The sequence below is a fragment of the Scomber scombrus genome, chromosome 23 (assembly GCF_963691925.1).
Source record: "Scomber scombrus chromosome 23, fScoSco1.1, whole genome shotgun sequence".
Taxonomy (NCBI): domain Eukaryota; kingdom Metazoa; phylum Chordata; class Actinopteri; order Scombriformes; family Scombridae; genus Scomber; species Scomber scombrus.
Window position 1 is genome coordinate 22,228,779 of NC_084992.1, and position 20,924 is coordinate 22,249,702.

General features: G+C 40.3%; 2 protein-coding genes across 2 annotated transcripts; one reads left to right on the forward strand and one right to left on the reverse strand.

Moving 5' to 3' along the window:
* Positions 1-1,831: 1,831 nt before the first annotated feature.
* On the reverse strand, positions 1,832-7,452 carry LOC134006066 (uncharacterized). The gene is made up of 7 exons (XM_062445131.1): positions 7,319-7,452; positions 6,936-7,051; positions 6,383-6,493; positions 5,406-5,459; positions 3,624-3,782; positions 3,426-3,548; positions 1,832-3,297 (listed from the first exon to the last, which is right to left on the reverse strand). The coding sequence occupies exons 1-7, from the start codon at positions 7,341-7,343 to the stop codon at positions 3,259-3,261; spliced, it is 627 nt and encodes a 208-aa protein (XP_062301115.1). The 5' UTR covers positions 7,344-7,452; the 3' UTR covers positions 1,832-3,258.
* A 4,509-nt stretch (positions 7,453-11,961) lies between these two features.
* rwdd (RWD domain containing 4) lies at positions 11,962-16,363 on the forward strand. Its single transcript, XM_062444802.1, has 7 exons — positions 11,962-12,127; positions 12,822-12,902; positions 13,017-13,126; positions 13,497-13,647; positions 13,769-13,877; positions 15,449-15,633; positions 15,727-16,363. The coding sequence occupies exons 1-6, from the start codon at positions 12,104-12,106 to the stop codon at positions 15,628-15,630; spliced, it is 657 nt and encodes a 218-aa protein (XP_062300786.1). The 5' UTR covers positions 11,962-12,103; the 3' UTR covers positions 15,631-15,633; positions 15,727-16,363.
* Positions 16,364-20,924: the final 4,561 nt, after the last annotated feature.

Genomic DNA, 20,924 nt, shown 5'->3' on the forward strand with positions numbered 1-20,924 from the left:
CTTTTTAGTTCTGGTAAATGTTTTTTCTCCTTAGCAAAATATCACTGGCTGTGTATGGAGTCAGATCAGTCTCAATATGCACACAGATGGGTTCACTAATGTATTTCAGGAATTTCTTTATAAGTGACTCTTTCTACAAAAATGTTTTCCAATGCACACAAAACCATTTGTCAGTGTGGCTGTAAAAAAAAAAAAAAAAAAAAAAAATCCACAGCAGTAGCCAATCAGATGTCTCCTTCTTTTTTACACAAGCATATATTCATGGGTATGATTTAATGTGTTCACACAGCGTTACATCTGTGCAATCTGACGGCCAGTTCATGAAGTATAAGTCGTCTGTAGTTGTTCACATATAATAAAAAACAATGAAACACAATGAAACCAAAGTGCAGACTTAGTTTGAAATAGTTTTATTGTGTGTGGAAGACAATCCTAAATATACAGCAACTGAAGCCAAGGACTTTATTTTATGACCCAGCAATGAGACGTTCTCAACTGGCATTGCCATTCACCTGACCTCAGTCCAACAGATCAAGTGTGTCACTCTGAGACACCAGACTGAAGGCAGAGGTCCAGTTTGCAGCCCAGGTCTGGCATAAAATCACTAAGGGAGATATAAGTGTCCTCTGGGATCACACACATGAGACAGTCAATGACGCCAAATATTATATGTCAAGGTTTTAAAGGTTTTTTCTCAATTGTTCAAATAAGTTTTGGTCCACCAAAGTTAAAGCTCAGACTCTGTTGTTTTACAATCTTTCATGAGCTCTCAGATCATCTACCGCTGGGTTTTTAAATACACACATTTGTTCAAACAATAAACAGGAAGTACGGCTTTCTCCAATTATGCTCCACAATGATGGAATACTCTACCTAAAGCTATAAGAGATGTGTGCTCTGTGATCATTTTTAAATGATAGCTAACTTTTAATTAGTGTCATTTTACAAATAGTCTAATTTTATTGTATTTTTAAAATTTGTTTATTTGCTGTTTTATTGTATTGTATTTTTTTTTATTTTTCTATGTAAAACACTTTGAGCTAGGTTACATCCCTTGTAAAAAAAAAAAAAAAAAAAAGAAAAAAAAGGTGCTCTACACATTTTAAAAGTTATTTAAAAAAAAATTATTGTTATTATTGTTATTGTTATTATTAGTCAGAGCCGTCCCACCTCCTGCCTGTGGAGGGCCGCTGTCCGGCCTGTCATCGCTAATAAACACGGCTGCTTGGGAGACCTGGAGGAGTTCACGCCGTCTGCATCTCAAGTAGGTTACAGGAGAATTAGCTGTGTGTGTGTGTGTGTGTGTGTGTGTGTGTGTGTGTATGTGTGTGTGTGTGTAGAATATGCAGATCTAGCAACTGTTCTACTTATTGAATATTGGCCATCTAATAACAAATAAAGACAGTAATTCAAAACATATTAGGAGTGAGGATAAAGATTGTTTCAGACATGCACAACTGTATAAACTACTGAGACAAACATCTCACATCCTTCCTTAAATAATTGATTAAGCTAGAGGCTCTGACAGAAAAACATTTAGTGGGTATACCGAGTTTATGCTTTACTGATTTGTCCTGTTTTCTCTCACAGAGCCACTGGGCAGATGAACTGCAGATGTGATGGAATGAACTTATTATTTCCTTCTTAATGAACTGTGGTGCCACATGAGGCTGTCATAGAGAATGATGTGTAGATTGTGTGTCATGCCGTTTCAAACTGAACAGTAGCTCAATATCTCTGTACTGTAATCACTGTTATATTTTTATACATGTGATCATGAAGTATCTTTTGTAAAATGATATTTGCATTTGTGTTTAATGTATTAATAATATGGGAAAAAATACTTTTTAATGCAGTTTGTGACAATTATAACAAGAATGTAAAAGTTAAAACACATTTGCTGCATACACTGAATGTAAAACATGACCTGTAAGCTATGTAATGTGAGTAAATACTGAGTCATCATTATCTGTGTATATCCTGCTATGACTGTTGTGAAAGTGACAATGATGGTTTTTTTTATACATGACATTTATTTTGGTAACTAATTAGTTGTTAATGTTGTTTATTGCATAAACCATAAAAAATATCAACTGGTTATAATGTAACAAAAGTAAACATGCTGCAGATCATTTACATCACAAAGAATACTTTATACTTTTTTTTTCAGTCAGACAAAATAGCTAGCAATATAAAAACTGCAATTTTATGACAGGACATTGTATACTGTATATGTATATGTATATACATGTATGTATATGTATATATATATACATATGTTTGTGTATGTATATATACAGTATACTCACACACACACACATATATATATATATATATATATATATATAAATTAGTGGTTTTATTATTTAAATTGTGTTTCTTTACAAAGTTAGTTTCAAAGACATTAATTACATGTTCAAGTTAGACTATGTAACTTTACTATTTACCCTGAAAATGAAATGTTGAATACAATAAAACCCACCTTTAGGGAGGTTCAGTCTGGTATGACCAGTAGCTTATGGTAGCTATGTTAGCTGATGTTAGAAAACTATAGATGTGACATTACTGAGTAAGCTGACTCTGCTCTACTTATAGTGCTGTTACAAAGTGTTTATGCATTCATCATTGTCATGTACTTGGCACTTGTGGCCACAGTCAGACACTATAGAAACGCTTTAAAGGACAAGTATGTAGAATTTAGTGGCAACTAGTGGTGAAGTTGCAGATTGCAACCAATTGAATAGTTGAATGCTATAATTAAAGTTCACGTTAAAAAAGAGTTAGTACATATAAAAACATTATATAGTGTAAACAAATATATGTAATATGTGTGGCGATATTGTAATTTTAAGAGTTTAATACATTTTTCTTAAAACTGGTTTCCTTTTTTTTTATAATAGTCACTAATGAGCAGCAGAACAAAGCTGTAAACACTTAATTTGACATGTCGTCTCTTAAAGTTGTTATGGCTAATGTGTCAGCAAATAGACCAATGAATTTAAACTAAACGCTCCCCCTGTGTTCACCAGTCAACTGTTGTTGCTGCTAGGAGGAAAGTTCATGAGGACAGAATTTGTGGACCATAAACCAAAACAATGAGCTAAAAGAGGCTTAAATAGCTCAGTAGAGCTGAGAGGAACAGCAGAGTTTGTTATAAATCTCTGTGGGTTCATAGTCACAAGCAGACCATTCACATTACACACAGCCATACCTTTAACAGAAAAGTATTAATGAGTGCAGCTTTCACTTTGTGTTTCCTCACTGTTGGACAGCGGTGGTGTGTACTGTGATCACCGGCTGAAAGGGACAGAAAAGAAGGTACAGGACAAATATGAGCCAATAAATGGTTGATGCTGCAATGAAATGGTGAAGTTAAGAGTATAATATTTTCTGTTCAGATCCTCTGATCATCGGTATCTACTCACCATTTTTGGAGCCGGCGAGCAACAGTTGACCACCTTGCAGCAATAGGCGACCAGAGCAGCTGAGATGGCAAACAGAAGCGTCGCGATGATAGCACCATCAGCATGAAAGTGGTTGTGGGTGCTCTGTAAATTGGATAATTGCAGAGATTATGTGTGGACTGAATAAAGAAACTTGGAATGTTCACTGTGACAACTCACCTCAATCCTATGGCAAATCTCGCTATGTGCTGAGGTGTTTCCATAGTCATAGTTCCAGCACATGGATGGCATCATACCACCCACTTCCGTTACAGAAAGGATGATGTTGAAGCAGGAGGCGCCACAAGCCACAATCTGCATCCCCAAACAGGCCCGCAGCTGAGAGACACACACAACAGGAGATAAATCAGTGTTTTTCAATATGTGCCACTATTCTGAGGATATTTCTTGAACCTTAACCCTCCTGTTGTCCTCGAGTCAAGGAAAGAAGGAAAGATGGAAGGATGGAAGGATGGAAGGAAAGATGGAAGGATGGAAGAAAGGAAGGAAAGATGGAAGGAAGGAAGGAAGGAAGGAAGGAATGATGGAAGGGAGGAAGAAGGAAGGAAAGGAGGAAGGAAGGAAGGAAAGATGGAAGGATGGAAGGGAAGATGGAAGGGAAGAAGAAGGAAGGAAAGATGGAAGGAAGGAAGGAATGATGGAAGGGAGGAAGAAGGAAGGAAAGGAGGAAGGACGGATGGAAGGGAGGAAAAAGCGAGGAAGGAAAGAAGGGAGGAAGGGAGGAAGGAAGGAAGGAAGGAAGGAAGGAAGGAAGGAAGGAAGGAAGGAAGGAAAGAAAGATAGAAGGATGGAAGGAAGGAAGGAAGGAAAGATGGGAGGAAGGAAGGGAAGAAGGAAGGAAGAGAAGACAGATGGATGGAAGGAAGGAAGGAAGGAAGGAAGGAAGGAAGGAAGGAAGGAAGGAAGGAAGGAAGGAAGGAAGGAAGGAAGGGAGGAAAGATGGAAGGGAGGCAGAAGGAAGGAAAGGAGGGAGGAAGGAAGGAAGGAAGGAAGGAGGGAGGAAGGAAAGAAAGAGAGAAGGAGGGAGGAAGGAAGGAAGGGAAGGAAGGAAGGAGGGAGGAAGGAAAGAAAGAGAGAAGGAGGGAGGAAGGAAGGGAGGAAAGAAGGAACAGTCAAATTAGACAGGGTCAATTTGACCCGGGAGGACGACACAAGGGTTAAAAGTCTCCTCTAACTATCTGGATGAGAAAATGGTCTATCTTATCTGGCATGATGAGAAAAATATAGACATGTCACAATAACTCATTTTATTGGACGATATATTGTCTCAGAAATAATCGCGATAAATGATATTATTGTTATTTGAAGATCATTTTATACCACTGATATAATGATAATATAATAGTATAATAATGTAAGGGGGGGGGGGGGGTGGGATTGGAGAGTGGGAGGTACACTTGTATAAAAACACAGACTGTCATTATGGTTGGGGACAGAGTTATTATATTTAATTCTTCTACAGTCTCCACTCAGGACGTACACAGTGAGGAATGGAGGACACTACTTGTTTAGACAATGTGACATGAATAGCATCTTAGCTGCTAATGTGAAGTGTGGCAATACTGAGGTCATATAGGCTAACACTAAATTGTCAATAAAACATCATATCAGCTAGTTTGGCATGATCTTACATTATAACTTTCTATATTAAATAAAGGTAATGGAATACAATTGTTGTCAATCAAGAACCAATGCAATTTCTTTCAAATTAAGTCCACTTAAATACACTGTAGGTAGATAAAATATTGAATATGTATCATTCTTTTGTGGTTACACCATTTGACATTTTCAGGAGCATTCAGTCTAACTTTTTGGTAAAAATGGTGCAAATGTCATTTCAAATGATATAAAACCAACACAAATACAAAATGTATATTTTAACAAACACTGACCCATATACTATAGACTGCTTCTCCTCTGCAGCCTGCTACTGTAACTCACCGTTGGCAGGTGGAGGTTCTGTGCTGCTATCGCCACACTCCCTGCTATCACCACCTGAAAAGAGAGAAAATATCACACATTTACCACAGAGTCACAAACTATAAAATATGCTCTTCTGTGGAGTGGATTTCAGTAGGAAATAACACAAGGATGGTGGTAAGAGAACCTGGATACAACTAGTAGAGCAATGATCATTAGAGTGAGTCACATACATTACAAACAACTGACATGTAAAATAATGAATTCATCATTTGAAAGGCATGTATCATTATGAGGGTGTGTATAATAATTAAATCAGGAAATAAATACATAGACATGGATTTAAATGAAAAAAACAAGATCAGTTTGGGAGAAAGTATAATTGTTTTTAATTCTTGAGATGCATGGTCTCACTTTAAATATTGTATTATTAGAAATGTGACATTGAGCAGAGGATGCACTTCCTCAGGAGAATGCACTTCCTCAGGAGAATGCACTTCCTCAGGAGAATGCACTTCCTCAGGAAGCTGCGACGGGTGAGCATCCCCCCTCCCATCCTCGCCACCTTCTACTGGGGCACTATCGAGAGCATCCCGACGAGCTGCATCACCTCCTGCTACAGAAGCTGCAGTGCCTCTGATTAAAAAAAAAACTTTGGAGCGTGTGGTGAGGACAGCAGAGAAGATCATCGGGGTCTCACTCCCCAACCTTCATGATATCTATTTAGACAGATGCAGGAAAAAAGCCCACTGCATTGTGAAGGCATGTCAACACCCAGCTCATAGACTATTTGACTAAATGCGTTTTTAATTAACTTTAGCCCAAAGATCCAAAGTAACACAATTTGGTTCCTCTATATGTATTGTTTATATATATATGGATGGAATGACAATAAACTTGAACTTGAACTTGAAACTGGAGACTAAAAGTCAGGATATGTTGGCCTCTCCTGCTGTGATTAAACCATTCATCACTATTTGAGTTATCCATGTACTTACCAGCAAAGATGCTATGTAGAAAGGTATTTGTCCCTCTAAGCTCATCAGGTCTTTAGCCACAAACACGCTCACACATACGATCTGAAACAGACTCAGGCCAATCTGAGTGATCTGAAACACACACAACAGCAAAGTCAGGTTGGTACATGGTTTTAAACACACACACACACACACACACACACACACACACACACACACACGCACACACACACGCACACACATGCACACACACGCACGTTTGTAAAGCTATCTTAGTGAGGACATTCATTGACATAAAGCCTAATACTAAACGTGTAAACTTAATACTTACACTAAACTGAACCTAAACCCAATTTTTACCTTCACCCTAAAACCAAGTCTGAAGTCTCAAACAGCTTTTTGAAGGTGTTTAAAAAAAAAGTCCTCACATTCCTAAAATGTCCTCACTTCCTCAGTATCACAATGATAGCCATGCAAGTACACACACACACACACACACACACACACACACACACACACACACACACACACACACACACACACACACACACACACACACATACACACGCTGTACCCCAAGAGCTTTGGGTTCAGCCTCTAGGTACTTCTCCTTCCTGTGGATGTTTCTCTGGAAGGTGACAGCGACCAGCGGGCTCTCAGATGAGCCTGCCTCCACAACCGCTTCTTCATCTGAAACACACACCATCAGCTCCTGTTTATCTGTATTCTTCTATCCTATGTTATTGTGTTATTTAGCATAAGGAATCACACGATGGAAAAGAAAAGAGCACGCATTGTGCAACCAGCGGAAGTCAGCGTTCACTACCCCAAGCTGAGGAAAACATCTGGATTCCATCAATCTGGACAAACAACATGGATCTTCATTCGCGGTTTCCTCACTAAAAAAGCTTGAGATCGTGTGTTAACAGAGCGACTATCTTTCTTTTCTTGTAGTACCTGCCATGATCACGGAGTCCGTCATGACTTCTCGGTGAAAGCTTGATCGTTTCCGGTGATTCAAAGCTGCAGATCAGATCAGAAAGTTGAACAGAGAGTTGGTGGATGTTGAGTAGTGGTGGTGGTGGTCCCACCCACCGTCTGTCAGTGCAACATGACTCCTGCTGCAGCCACCACATCAGCTGTTTCATACAGTCAGCATGATTGGCTAAAGTGGCGGTTAATGAACTTTGTGTCCGCAGCCAAAATCTACTATCGTCCCAAAAACAGCTGATAGAGAGATATAATGTGACACTTATTTAGAGTGATGAAATGATTTTAATAGTTGTTGTTTTTAATGTATGTTAGTATCATAGTAGGACCATATGCATCCATCTGAGGTCATTTAAGGAACTTTAATGTTTTTGTTTACATGAATTAATTATTAGCCTAACTACAGTTTAGACCATGCACAAAGGGCACAACAGTTAGGCCACTTTAAATCCCCACTTTTGACATTAAAAAGCAGTATTCATAGTTAATAAATGGTTAACAATACAATCATGTAGTCGTCAGTTTGTATAAACAGGTAAGAATGACAGTATAATTAAATATGTGATAATACAAATTATGTTTTCATAGGAGAATTTATACTGACATATACAGTACGTAACATTATTAAATACTCCCTTACATACTGTTCAGGGTCAAATTTGACCCAATTTTACATTTGAGAGCTGTAAAAACATCACACACATTTCTTTAAGTCAGACTTTTCCCTAAATGTGAACCACAGTGTACAAAAATGGTAATGCAAATCACCATTAAAACATGTTGTTGTATTCTTCATAATCTACTGTATGAAATGTTCTCCTGGACTATAAAATAGTGATTGTGTCTTTCCCCCCCATAAATAAAAAGACTCCGTTTGATCTCTGCAGCTTCATTAAAGTATTAATCAAAAATGTATTAATGACTGATGGGGAATTTATTAATGTGAATTGGTGCTGAGACTAATTATGAGTTAGAATATGAGCAGCATGTGAGGGTTAAACATGTCCTTATATCTGCTTATAATTACATTATAGGTTGTTATAAACCACTTCATTCAATTACTAGAGCTCCAGTATTAAATGAACGAATCCCTTAAAAACATGAGACACTAACTCTTCTAAGTGATGGCATTTTATATGATTAATGTTTTGGTTTATGTTAATACATATTGGTGTAAATACACAGATGTTACAAAGTCACTCTAAAATACAATATAAGAATATAATGAGACCATATGCAAAGAAATAATAAAAAGAGAATATTAATATTAGTTAAAGACCGTGTAAAGTGAATTCAGACATTTTCTTCTAAACACATTAAATAGGTCATAAATGTATTTCTAAAAAAGGTGTAAAAAGCATTTCAACCATTTAGATTTGAATTGTGGAGCTAGGCTTCACAAACTGTGTTTCAACATTTCTGTGTTCAGGATTTAATGGGCGGGTCTGAAAATCCCTGCCGTGTTACGTAACGCGGCGGTGATTAGCATAAACCCGCCCCTGCTGCTGTAGAGGTATAAATACATTCAGCGCACACTACTACTACAACAGTCTACAGTTAGCCAGTTAGCTGAGTTAGCTGGCGAGCTAGCCACTGAGCTAGCCACCGGGCTAACAGCTAAGCTAGCGGCAGAAAGCTCTCAGACGTAGCGTCCATGTTTCTGGTAGAGGTGGTGCTTCTCACCCTCAACGGTCGCCGTCTTTGCTACGTAGCAGAAGGGTACGGACCACTTTTCAAACAGGAAATGGCGGATGAGTACGTTGTAACTACAGTGAAACTTCGCCACATTACACAAATGTAAATTAAAAATGTGTGTTTTTGCACTAAGCACCACTTTACTGTTGTCAGATAGTTTCTTGGGTTAATTAAACAATCTGTAAAGATTTGGTACCACAAATCATAACGTGAATGCTAATGCTAGCTTATTAACACTAGCTTACCAACGCTAGCTTACAGACATCCCAACCTGCAAAAAGTCATTTCAGGGAGGTCCGTCACAGAGCTATAAGGACGCTTTGCTCTCACACGTGCTTCATTTATAGTCACACAAACACACACACACGCGCGCTGTCACTCTCTACAGCGCACTCTTGCTCGCTCACTCCAGAGATTGTGTCTCATTTGCGGGCGTCAGGGAGCCGCCATCAATATGCGGGAGACTCCCGGAGCTTCCAGGAGAGTTGGGATGTCTGAGCTTACTAACGCTAGCTTACTAACTAGCTAATCGTCATTTCTGGTAAGTGTGCAACAGCCATGTTTGATTTGAGACAACACTGAACTGTTGAATTTTGCGCACTACACAAGTAAGTACATAGTGTACTGTTATGCCTCAGCTAGGAGTGTCTGAAACACAACATGAAACCAGAGCTCCATCTTCCCCAAGTCTCAAGCAGCCAACAACACAAATCAGGGTTAGTGCAAATGAGGTGAATTTATTTACATAAAAAAGTATGTATGTATGTCAAACTCAACTAAGGTTACATTCAGAGTGGACAAAGGTCAAAATAACAAACAAAACAAATCTAACTAGGAATTAATCAATATAATCTATCCAAAATAAAAGAAACCAAATCACAAACTCTAATCTCCCTCACTAACAAAAACAGGATAACAAAACTGGCAGATCCACCCCTACTAAGCACAACGGATAAAGTCGAGATAAACACAAACTAACATGGCTGGTTGAAAGAAGGAGAAGATAGGGAATGACCCACTACCACAGCACTGCCATTATCGTAGGAGTTCTTATAGTTTGGGTCTGATGAGCTAGGCCAATCCACCACCAGTCTGGAAATCAGCCCCCCATCGGTGAGCCGCAGCCAGCCCGTGGTCAACCAATTGCCCTCCGGCTCTGGCACACACTCATTGGCATATTGGATGACAAATTAAAGAACTTTTAAAACAAATTATGACTACAATCGTAACAGTACACAGTGTACTAACAGAAGTGTACTAACAGAAGTGTATGTGTATATGTGATTTACAATACAGCTCACAAATCTAAATGGAATTGCAATTTATTAAAGAACATAACAAATTGGCCGTCATGGCAACTATAGGGAAGTAAAGAAAAAAGGATTGGGCGATAACGATTGAAATAAAATGTATAATATTAGACTGCTGAGATTTGCTTGTAAATATGTAGTTTGGCCAGAGGCACATCAGGAATTGGAGCGTTTCTAGTGAATGGTTACATGGTTATATTTGACAGAAAAGGCTCTGTTGTTTGAGGGAGCTCTCAAAGAATCTGAGCACTGACGAAGATTCTGCTGAGAGCTAATCCCCCCGAAAAATGACGTTTGCTCACTGCTTTATAAGCATTAGTGTCAGAACCCTTGAAACAACAGTGATTCATCTTCCTGAATCTATGTAACAACATAATGTCATTTACCCTGAATACCAGCAAAGCAGCTGAATAGACTATGTAGACAAACACATGTTGCTTTTTTTATGCAAGCAAAGCCTTCTCAATGTGACCCAAATTAGCAGTGATTTAAGCAATAGATTCCATTATGATATGAGCAACTATAAACCAGGTTAAATATTTGTAGTGATCAGCTCAGCACACATGAGCTAATAGAAAAACCTGAAACAACATTAAACCATCAGGGGACAATAAGCCTAAATTCAATATAGAGGATTCAGAGGATCATTTGGCAGCAAGGCCAAATAACACCATATGAAATAAATTGAACCGCTACATGAACTTCGGATCTGAATTTTTGTATTCATATTGTTAATGGATACACAGAGATTCTACATTATAATGGCTAACTGAGCAACCAGCAGAACTGTTTTTACAACCATGTAGAATTCATGTTGGTCACTAAATGAATGTAGCAGTGTAGCTGTTACTGGTTTTACCAAGCAAACAGTCTGGAAAACAATATAGTCAAATGAAGTAGCCAATCAGGATTTAGCAGCTAAAGAGTCAGACATACAGTACCAATCAAAAGTTTGGTACTGTACATGCAACAAATTTCTGACTGAAACTGAGCGATGTCATCGGGGAGTAAAAAAGATGGAACAATAAATAACAATAAAGCTCAAACTCAATTAAAGTTAAATAAGATTTAATGTATATACTATATTTAACAAAAACAATATACCTTCTTGCTTTAATTTTTTTATACTTAATTTATTGTCATTGTTTCATTTTATACATCTTGTGACATAGTGATGACAACTTTTTTTTGGAAATGTGGTTAGATGTGTCACCCAGTGATACAATATAATAAACAATTAATGTAGCAAATATTTAAAGTAAATAAGTCACATATTTACAGTACAGATTTAAAATGATTACATCATATTGTGGGCATTTAAAATTCATAGAAAAAATAATAGAAAATAAATTAACTAATTATTTAGGAACAAACAGAAAAAGAAAATTCAAAAAAATGTTATCTGATTATGTCTCTAGTTTAAGATAATTAACACCTTTTTCTTATTTTTGCCTTTTTAATGACATCAAACTTTAATAATGGAAAGATTGTCTTGTTGTTTTATTATTATAAGGTACCAGCATTATGTATTATCACAATTCAATTGCATCCACTAATGATGTGGTTCAAAGTTCACAATGAATGCCAAACTGCGCATGCGTATATTATCATGGTGGCACTGGCTGTGGCAACTGGGATTGTAAAGTAGTGAAATTGAACATAGTAACGTTTTAATGATAGAAATGGGTTGTTAACTCACAGAGGTTTATAGGTGCTAAACTCTCCACAGAGAAACAGGAGAGACACGATGACAACTAACGAGGATCAAGAGGTATGAATGAATGATGATGAACTATGAGGCTAGCTGCTGTTAGCGGCTAACTAGCGTGACTGTGTTCTGAGCTCAACTGACAGCTTTACTGTCTGTTACACAGCAAAACAACATGTCAGCTGTTAGTCACTATGTAATAGAACTGTGTAGTTGATACAGCGCTCAGAACACAGTCAAATGTATTTCTAGCTGCTGTTCATTAGTGAGGAAACGTCACGCCAAGCTCAATTCAAAAGTTAGCTTAGTTAATGTACGTTTCCTCATATGGACGACAGGGAGCCGCATAAACCGTAACTCAATTAATTATCGGAATACAAGACGTCTATTTATTAATTCGGCGTATAAATCCACATCTATTGGAAACGATTCAGTTGATAAATACCGTTTCCCCCCCCGCGAAGTCATCCTCTAGGATTATACTTACGTTAGCTAGCTGAGCTGACGCAGGCGGCACACGCAAGTTGAGAGTTAAATTTAGTGGAGGTCAAGGCTGCCCGGTGGATTATTTATATGCCGAATTTAAGAACACCTCAAGAAAAAGTCCCTATGTTCAAGAAATGGAACTCAATCACGTCTTTCAATGACCTAACCTGATCAAGTTTAATGTGCCCTATTTGTAAGTAATGTTTGACGAGAGGAATGTGTCCTGTTTGTTTTCTCACTAACCTCCTGTCACTGTCACTGTGTTTATCAGATGGAGCTGGAGGCTCTACGCTCCATCTACGAGGGCGATGAGTGTTTCAAGGAACTCAGTCCAGTTTCATTCCAGTTTCGGGTGAGTACTCTCCTTATGTGATACACTCTCAACCTTCCATCATTTGAACAGGAGAGGGAGATGCTGTTTGGTGCAGCTAACTTATTTTAACATCTTCTTGAATTTAAACAACAGATAGGAGACCTGGAGGACACCAAAGCCTTCATCCTGGACGTGACGTGGCCAGAGACTTATCCTGAGACAGCCCCGCAACTCTCCCTTGATGCCTTTTTTAACAACAGGATGTAAGTTGCGAGCTCAGTGTCCTGTCAATTAATAACCTTCTTTCCTTAATTTGCATTTAAAGCACTGATGGCAGATTAGAAGATGACTGCACAATCTGGAAACACCATTGACAAATTATTTTGAAAGGTTATGTTTTAGTTTGTTAAAAAGGCAATCAAGGTGAAAATAAATGACTTTAGAATGCTGAGGTCATTAGTCCCTCCATTGCAAGTCTCTTTACTGACACTACTACTAGGTATTTGTTCTCAAATTATAGACTTGATACTGTTGTTGTTGTTGTTGTTGTTGTTGTTGTTGTTGAATGCACACTTCATATTTAATCCTTTTTTTTAAACATTTTTTATTTCTGTCATGTTCATTTGATGGCAGCTCTCCAGAGACCAAACAGCTGATCCTGTCTAAGGTGGAGGAGCAGGTGGAGGCTAACCTGGGCGAGGCCATGATGTACACCCTGTTTGAGTGGGCCAAAGAGAACCAGGAGACCCTGATGGAGAACCACAAGCCCGTTGTGTCAGCTGTGGTCAGTACATGTCACCACTCTGACTGTATTCTTTATAATCTTATCATGATCCAACCAAAAGCTGTGCAAGGCTGGGGGCAGAACTTAATATCTAAACCTTGTCCCGGTCTTGCTGTCGCAGACTTTAACATCTAACAGCGATACGACAACCACCGCCTCAACAGGCAAGAAGAAGGAGAGGAAGGAGCAGCTGACTAAAGCTCAGAAGAGAAGGATCATCAACAGAACAGGTATGAGTTTAACTTTTTATTAAAAATCTATGATAGTTGCAGTTGTTGTTGACTAATCAGTTGACAGTTGTGTAGTAGACACACACATCCACGATTAGAAAGTAGGTGCTGGACCAAATAATAAAATCTGTAACAGCAGAAAGGCAGTGATATCTTATTAAGTTATACCTGCATTGGGAGCTCTCTCTACCTCCTCTCTCTCTACCTCCTCCCTCTCTACCTCCTCCCTCTCTACCTCCTCCCTCTCTACCTCCTCTCTCTCTACCTCCTCCCTCTCTACATCCTCTCTCTCTACCTCCTCCCTCTCTACCTCCTCTCTCTCTACCTCCTCCCTCTCTCTCTACCTCCTCCCTCTCTACCTCCTCTCTCTCTCTACCTCCTCTCTCTCTACCTCCTCTCTCTCTACCTCCTCCCTCTCTACCTCCTCTCTCTCTACCTCCTCCCTCTCTACCTCCTCTCTCTCTACCTCCTCCCTCTCTACCTCCTCTCTCTACCTCCTCTCTCTCTACCTCCTCCCTCTCTACATCCTCTCTCTCTACCTCCTCCCTCTCTACCTCCTCTCTCTCTACCTCCTCCCTCTCTCTCTACCTCCTCCCTCTCTACCTCCTCTCTCTCTCTACCTCCTCTCTCTCTACCTCCTCTCTCTCTACCTCCTCCCTCTCTACCTCCTCTCTCTCTACCTCCTCCCTCTCTACCTCCTCTCTCTCTACCTCCTCCCTCTCTACCTCCTCCCTCTCTACCTCCTCTCTCTCTCTACCTCCTCCCTCTCTACCTCCTCCCTCTCTACCTCCTCTCTCTCTCTACCTCCTCCCTCTATACCTCCTCTCTCTCGACCTCCTCCCTCTACCTCCTCCCTCTCTACCTCCTCCCTCTCTACCTCCTCTCTCTCTACCTGCTCTCTCACTACCTCCTCCCTCTCTACATCCTCTCTCTCTACCTCCTCCCTCTCTACCTCCTCTCTCTCTACCTCCTCCCTCTCTACCTCCTCCCTCTCTACCTCCTCTCTCTACCTCCTCCCTCTCTACCTCCTCCCTCTCTACCTCCTCTCTCTCTACCTCCTCCCTCTCTACCTCCTCTCTCTGTACCTCCTCCCTCTCTACCTCCTCCCTCTCTACCTCCTCTCTCTCTCTACTTCCTCCCTCTCTACCTCCTCCCTCTCTACCTCCTCTTTCTCTACCTCCTCCCTCTCTACCTCCTCTCTCTTTCTACCTCCTCCCTCTCTACCTCCTCCCTCTCTACCTCCTCTCTCTCTCTACCTCCTCCCTCTCTACCTCCTCCCTCTCTACCTCCTCTCTCTCTCTACCTCCTCCCTCTCTACCTCCTCCCTCTCTACCTCCTCTCTCTCTACCTCCTCCCTTTCCACCTCCTCCCTCTCCACCTCCTCTCTCTCTACCTCCTCTCTCTTTACCTCCTCCCTCTCTACCTCCTCCCTCTCTACCTCCTCTCTCTACCCCCTCCCTCTCTACCTCCTCTCTCTCTACCTCCTCCCTGTAGGCTGTCTCATTGTTGTTAGTTATCAGTCCTACTATGGTGGTATCATCAGCAAATGACAGAATGTTTTCTGCTTGCAGATCACAAAGGGGAACTGCCAAGAGGTTGGAACTGGATTGACGTTATCAAAGTAGGTGCATTTTACTTTTCCTCCACAAGATGGTGCACTTTACTAGCTTTTAAATACAAGCCGTTCATCATTAACCTTTTCATATACCTCTCTTTTTTTCTCCCTCCTCATCGCTTCTTGACTGCCATCTAGCATGTAAGTGAAAACCACCTGAATCAAACTTTATGGGAATCTTTAACATAAAACTGTAAATAATCGTTTCCTGCTGTTTGTTTTTTTTTGTTGCAGTTGAGTAAAACAGGAGGAAAAGACGACGACTAGGCCTGAGGGCAGCAATCTCATGCTGCTTCCTACAAGAACATGCAGTGAGGTGTGAGCTTGCTGCAGCCTGTTGATGCTGCTGCTCCTGTCCTGATGCCTTCACCTCCAACATGTCACACCCAGTATGGCTGCTTCCACCCAGACAACATAACAAAGGAAGCTGCTGGGTAAAGGTGGAGTTTCAAGACACACGCTTCCAGCTGAAACTGTGTTTGTTTGAGCTGGGAAATCCACAAGAATTAAGTGTTTATTTTTTCTCTGTATGTGTTTGTGGAAAGCAGCAAGTCAGCACTCAGATATTCTGCTCCATCCTCCACCAGGGAGGACGTACCTGCTGTACCTGCTGCCACTGCCACAGTTTTCAGTCTCCGAAATTAGGCCCAGCTGCCAGGCACTGGAGACATAAATGTTGGATTGCGGTTATAAACGGATGTTTCAAACAAGCATCCTGCTGTTACTCTGAGGTATCATGTGACTTTTTTCAACATAGAGAAATTTTAATAACACAAAATGTTACTCCATTCACCACTTTCTTAGTTTTTTTCTTCCCAATGAACTGAGAAACAGAAACATTTTATATATAAATAAAACCATATTTGGTCTACTACTTGTCTAAGAATCTGATTTACTATGTATTTGATCAGCTGTGTGAGTTCAGTCTAACAGAGTGCTTGATGGGAGTTTACTGTGTGAATATAATTTGACTTTTGACCAAAATGTAATGGCTCAATATCCTATTACTAAATGACAACAGAACAAACTCCATTCACTGAGGAAGACCATAAGATTTGATTGAAGCCAGTAAGAGAACCATGAGATTTTATGTCACGTGACTGTTTCATGCTCCAGCATTGAAGTGTGTAACCAGTTCCTGTATTTCTATATACAGTAATAGTGTTTTCAGGCCACATTAAGATTCAACCTGCTGGTTTTGCTCAAGCTGTCAAGTTACTAGAATGTACCTGAGTCAGAGAGGAAGTCAGGATACTTTGCCTTAAAAAATAAAACTCCAACACTTGATACTTTGAGCAACTGATAAGGATATGTAATGTTAAAGTTCAGGCATCTCACATGAAGTCAGTCAGAATTACCAGGTTGCCAAATATGTTAATTATTGGGGGAAACATACTGTCGTTGCCCACAACTCAAATGTCAAGGGTTAACTGTTGCATATCTGCATTGACCATGTCAACATAAAGTAACAGGTATTCCCATACTGTTGTATTGCACTTCCATTAATCTGATGGAATAAGTAAACAGTGATCCAAAGTGAATTAGCAGATGCTGAGATCTCTGTCTTTTAAGCCCTAAATGAGACATCCTTGATGACATCATTAAGGTAGTTTTGTCAGACTTGAAGCTCCTTCAGAACCACAGAATGTCTCACAGGCGGAGTAGTACTAACTACAAAATGTAAACTGACTGATGTGTAAAATTGGAGTGCCCCTTAAATGTAGTCACATTTCAGACGGGACAAGCTAAATACAGAATGAGAAAAATAATACCTGATGAGAGCGTATTCCTGGAATATGCTACCTACTGTACATATTGAGAACCTATACTTCATTTGGCACGAGCAGGTAAGACTCTTACTGCTATACTGCTATGTTGTAAGATTGGTGTATTAATGAGGAATACAGTTCTATTTTAATTATTCCTTTTTTGTTGTTGAAATGTTTCAGCCTGCAATAGGTTTATTTTGAAAAGCAGAACTGGAAGTAGGATATGTCACCCTTTTTTTTTAGCTTGACAGATGGATGTCTCATCAGTCGGAGGTGACAGAATGTGGCCCTACTTCAGGAACGGGCTTTTCCCCCAAAAGAAGAAGAAAGTAAGTACAAAAGACATATTATATAGTTTACTAGCATTTTGTTTTTTTAGTAACAATGTTTTATCATGACTCAATCTATTATTAGACAAATAAAATACATATTTTATATATATGAATATTTAAATTTACATTTACATTTAGTCATTTAGCAGACGCTTTTATCCAAAGCAACTTACAAGGGAGAATAACATTCAAGCTACAATGCAACAGAGACATTAGTGTGACAATAAATAAATACTGCTAAGTAGTTGTAAGTTAAGAGTGCTAAGTAATTGTAAGTTAAGAGAGGAGGTACTCTCTGAAGAGCTGGGTCTTCAAGTGCTTCTTAAAGACAGAGAGGGAGGCCCCTGCTCTGGTGGTTTTCGGCAGCTCGTTCCACCAACGTGGAACTGCAAATGAGAATAACCTGGATTGCTGTGGTTGTACGGCCGGCAGAGCCAGGCGACGCTCATTTGATGAACGCAGCATCCGAGGGGTAACATGTGCTCTTACAAGAGCATTCAAGTAGGTGGGAGCATTCCCAACAATCACTCTGTAGGCAAGCATAAGAGACTTGAACTTGATTCGAGCAGCTACAGGTAACCAGTGGAGCTCGATAAGCAGCGGAGTGACGTGTGCCCTCTTTGGCTGGTTGAACACCATCTGCCACTGCAGATGTATCATCTGCAGTGGCTTCACCGCACAGGCCGGCAAGCCTGTTAAGAGAGCATCGCAGTAGTCGAGACGGGACATCACCAAGGTTTGTACCAGCAGTTGAGTTGCATATTGGGTCAGGTACGGCCTGACTTTTCGGATGTTGAATAGGGCGAAGCGGCACGACCGGGAGACGGCGGCAACATGGTTCGAGAATGTCAGTTGGTCATCAATAATGACACCTAGATTCCTAGCAGCCTTGGTAGGAACAAGAGATAGAGAGTCCATTTTAATATTGATGTTGTGATGAATACGTTGTTTGGCCGGGAAGACCAGCAGTTCAGTTTTCGCCAGGATTAGTTGAAGATGATAGTCCTTCATCCATGTGGATATGTCAGCGAGACAATCCGAGATCCGCGTTGAGACAGTGGGATCGTCAGGCAGGAAAGACAGATAGAGTTGAGTATCATCCGCATAGCAGTGGTATGAAAAACCATGCGAGCGGATGATGGAGCCCAACGAGGTGGTGTATATGGCAAAGAGGAGGGGTCCCAGCACCGAGCCTTGGGGCACCCCTTTGGTGAGGTGGTGAGGCACAGACAGCTGGCCTTGCCATGTCACAGTGAACGAGCGCCCAGTAAGGTAAGATTCGAACCAGGAAAGTGCACTGCCAGAGATGCCCATACTTGAGTGTATGGACAGGAGTTTGCTGTGATTGACAGTGTCAAAAGCAGCTGATAAGTCTAGCAGAATGAGAACCGAGGATTTGGCAGCAGCTCTAGCAGTTTTTAAGGCCTCTGTCATAGACAACAGGGCTGTTTCGGTGGATTGACCATTTTTGAAGCCAGATTGAAGTGTATCGAGAAGGTTGTTTCTTGACAGGTATTCTGTTACCTGTCTAGAGACCGCCCTCTCTATGGTTTTGGAAAGAAATGGGAGGAGTGAGACCGGCCAATAGTTTTCTACTTGAGTGGGATCAAGTGAGGGTTTTTTGAGCAGTGGTGCGACCCTAGCCACTTTGAAAGCTGAGGGGAAGGAGCCAGAAGTGAGGGAAGAATTAATCATATGTGTGACTGCCGGCGTGACAGTTGGTGATATAGCTTGAAGGAGGTTAGATGGGATCGGATCTAGCGGACAGGTAATAGGACGGCTACATGTTATTAGTTTAGATACATCATTCTCAGTGAGGGGGGTAAAACCAGGGAACGATGAGCCCAGGGCTGGAGAAGACCGGTTATGAGTTCGTTTTTTAGAGAATTGGCTGCTGATAGCTGCCACTTTGTCAGTAAAAAAGGAGGCGAAGCAATCAGCAGTGAGGTTAGTAGCTGGAGGAGGTGGTGGAGGGTAAAGCAGAGATTTGAAGGTGGAGAATAACTTACGTGTGTCTGTGGCACCGTTGATCCTATCGTTGAAGAAGGCCTTCTCTGCAGCAGTGATACTGGAGGAGATGGAGGACAGCAGTGTCTGGTAGCTTGCAAGATCTTCAGTTGTTTTGGATTTGTGCCATTTCCTCTCGGCTGCTCTGAGGTAATACACTGATATGGGCTGTTGTAGCTTTAGTATCAATCCTCATACTAATATGCTTTATATTTGTAATCAAGTGTCATGCCACATTCCTCATGATCACCCATGTTCAGTCAATAGCAGTGTGATTCCAGTCCAGTTTGTATTGATTTACTCATTAGATGTTGTATAATATTTTCTTTATTTCATGTCTTGCAGGAGGACAAGGAGGTTGTAACACTTCCAGCTTTAAGTAATGGGCCAATTTCACTATGTCAGGTGATCTATGTACAAACATTATTTGACTTTTGACTTTTACTATAGGAAACAAAGAATTCTTGAGTAAGAGACCAGAATGGCTCCACCACAACAATTCTTAAACACTGTACCACTTCTACCACTTCTCTTAACCTGCCTATTTCTGCCTCAAAACAGTCAAATCAAGAACTTATTGCATCATATCCCAGATGACCTGAATAATACTCACGACTGTGTAGAAATCATGGTCAAACAAGTCTTTTCTGACCATTCACACACAGTACTTTAAGTATAAATTAGTACCTTAAATACATTAATACATTTTGTCTTAATGGTCTTATTCTATAGAGGACAGACAAGAAGGATTATGAAAGCAAAGCGAATGAGAAGGAATCCAATATTACAAACCCCCTCAGAGTAAGTGCTACTATAGCGCCAAATGTTTGCAGATTTACTTTACTATTCATTAATTACTGAGACAATCCCGAAGTAGATTTTTACCACTGGATTATCCCATGTGTGTTTCATTTTATGGTACAGCTGCCTCAAACAGGAAAAACCCTAGATGACCCTTTCTTAGAAGACAGAGCAACCAAAATACTGCACCATGACCATTGTTTCAAGGTATGTTATGTGAATAAAGTTCCACATCATAGTGAATGTAAGTGCCCGTTCTTCTGAATGAAGTAGAAAGATATAACTTTGCCAAATATTCATTGTTTTGTTAACAGGTCAAAACTGTCAAGGCCTTACTAGATCTACATGAATATGGGAGAAACATTGAGGTATCACGAAAGTTACCGAGGAGCATGGAGGCACTTGTGGGAGAAGACGAAGAAGAATGTGAGGGAAAAAACAAAGATTGTATCAAAGAGGACAGAGAGACAGACAATGGGTTAGCTAACTCAGACAAGGATGATGTAGAAAAAACAAGTGAGGA

Excerpts from the sequence above, each read along its gene's own strand:
- rwdd (XM_062444802.1), top strand. The coding sequence starts at position 12,104 with ATGACAACTAACGAGGATCAAGAG. Across the intron at positions 12,128-12,821 it reads CAACTAACGAGGATCAAGAG|ATGGAGCTGGAGGCTCTACG; the intron begins GTATGAATGAAT and ends TGTGTTTATCAG. Across the intron at positions 13,878-15,448 it reads AAGGATCATCAACAGAACAG|ATCACAAAGGGGAACTGCCA; the intron begins GTATGAGTTTAA and ends TTCTGCTTGCAG.
- LOC134006066 (XM_062445131.1), bottom strand. The coding sequence starts at position 7,343 with ATGACGGACTCCGTGATCATGGCAG. Across the intron at positions 3,783-5,405 it reads AGAACCTCCACCTGCCAACG|CTGCGGGCCTGTTTGGGGAT; the intron begins GTGAGTTACAGT and ends TGTGTCTCTCAG. Across the intron at positions 3,549-3,623 it reads AGATTTGCCATAGGATTGAG|AGCACCCACAACCACTTTCA; the intron begins GTGAGTTGTCAC and ends TCCAATTTACAG.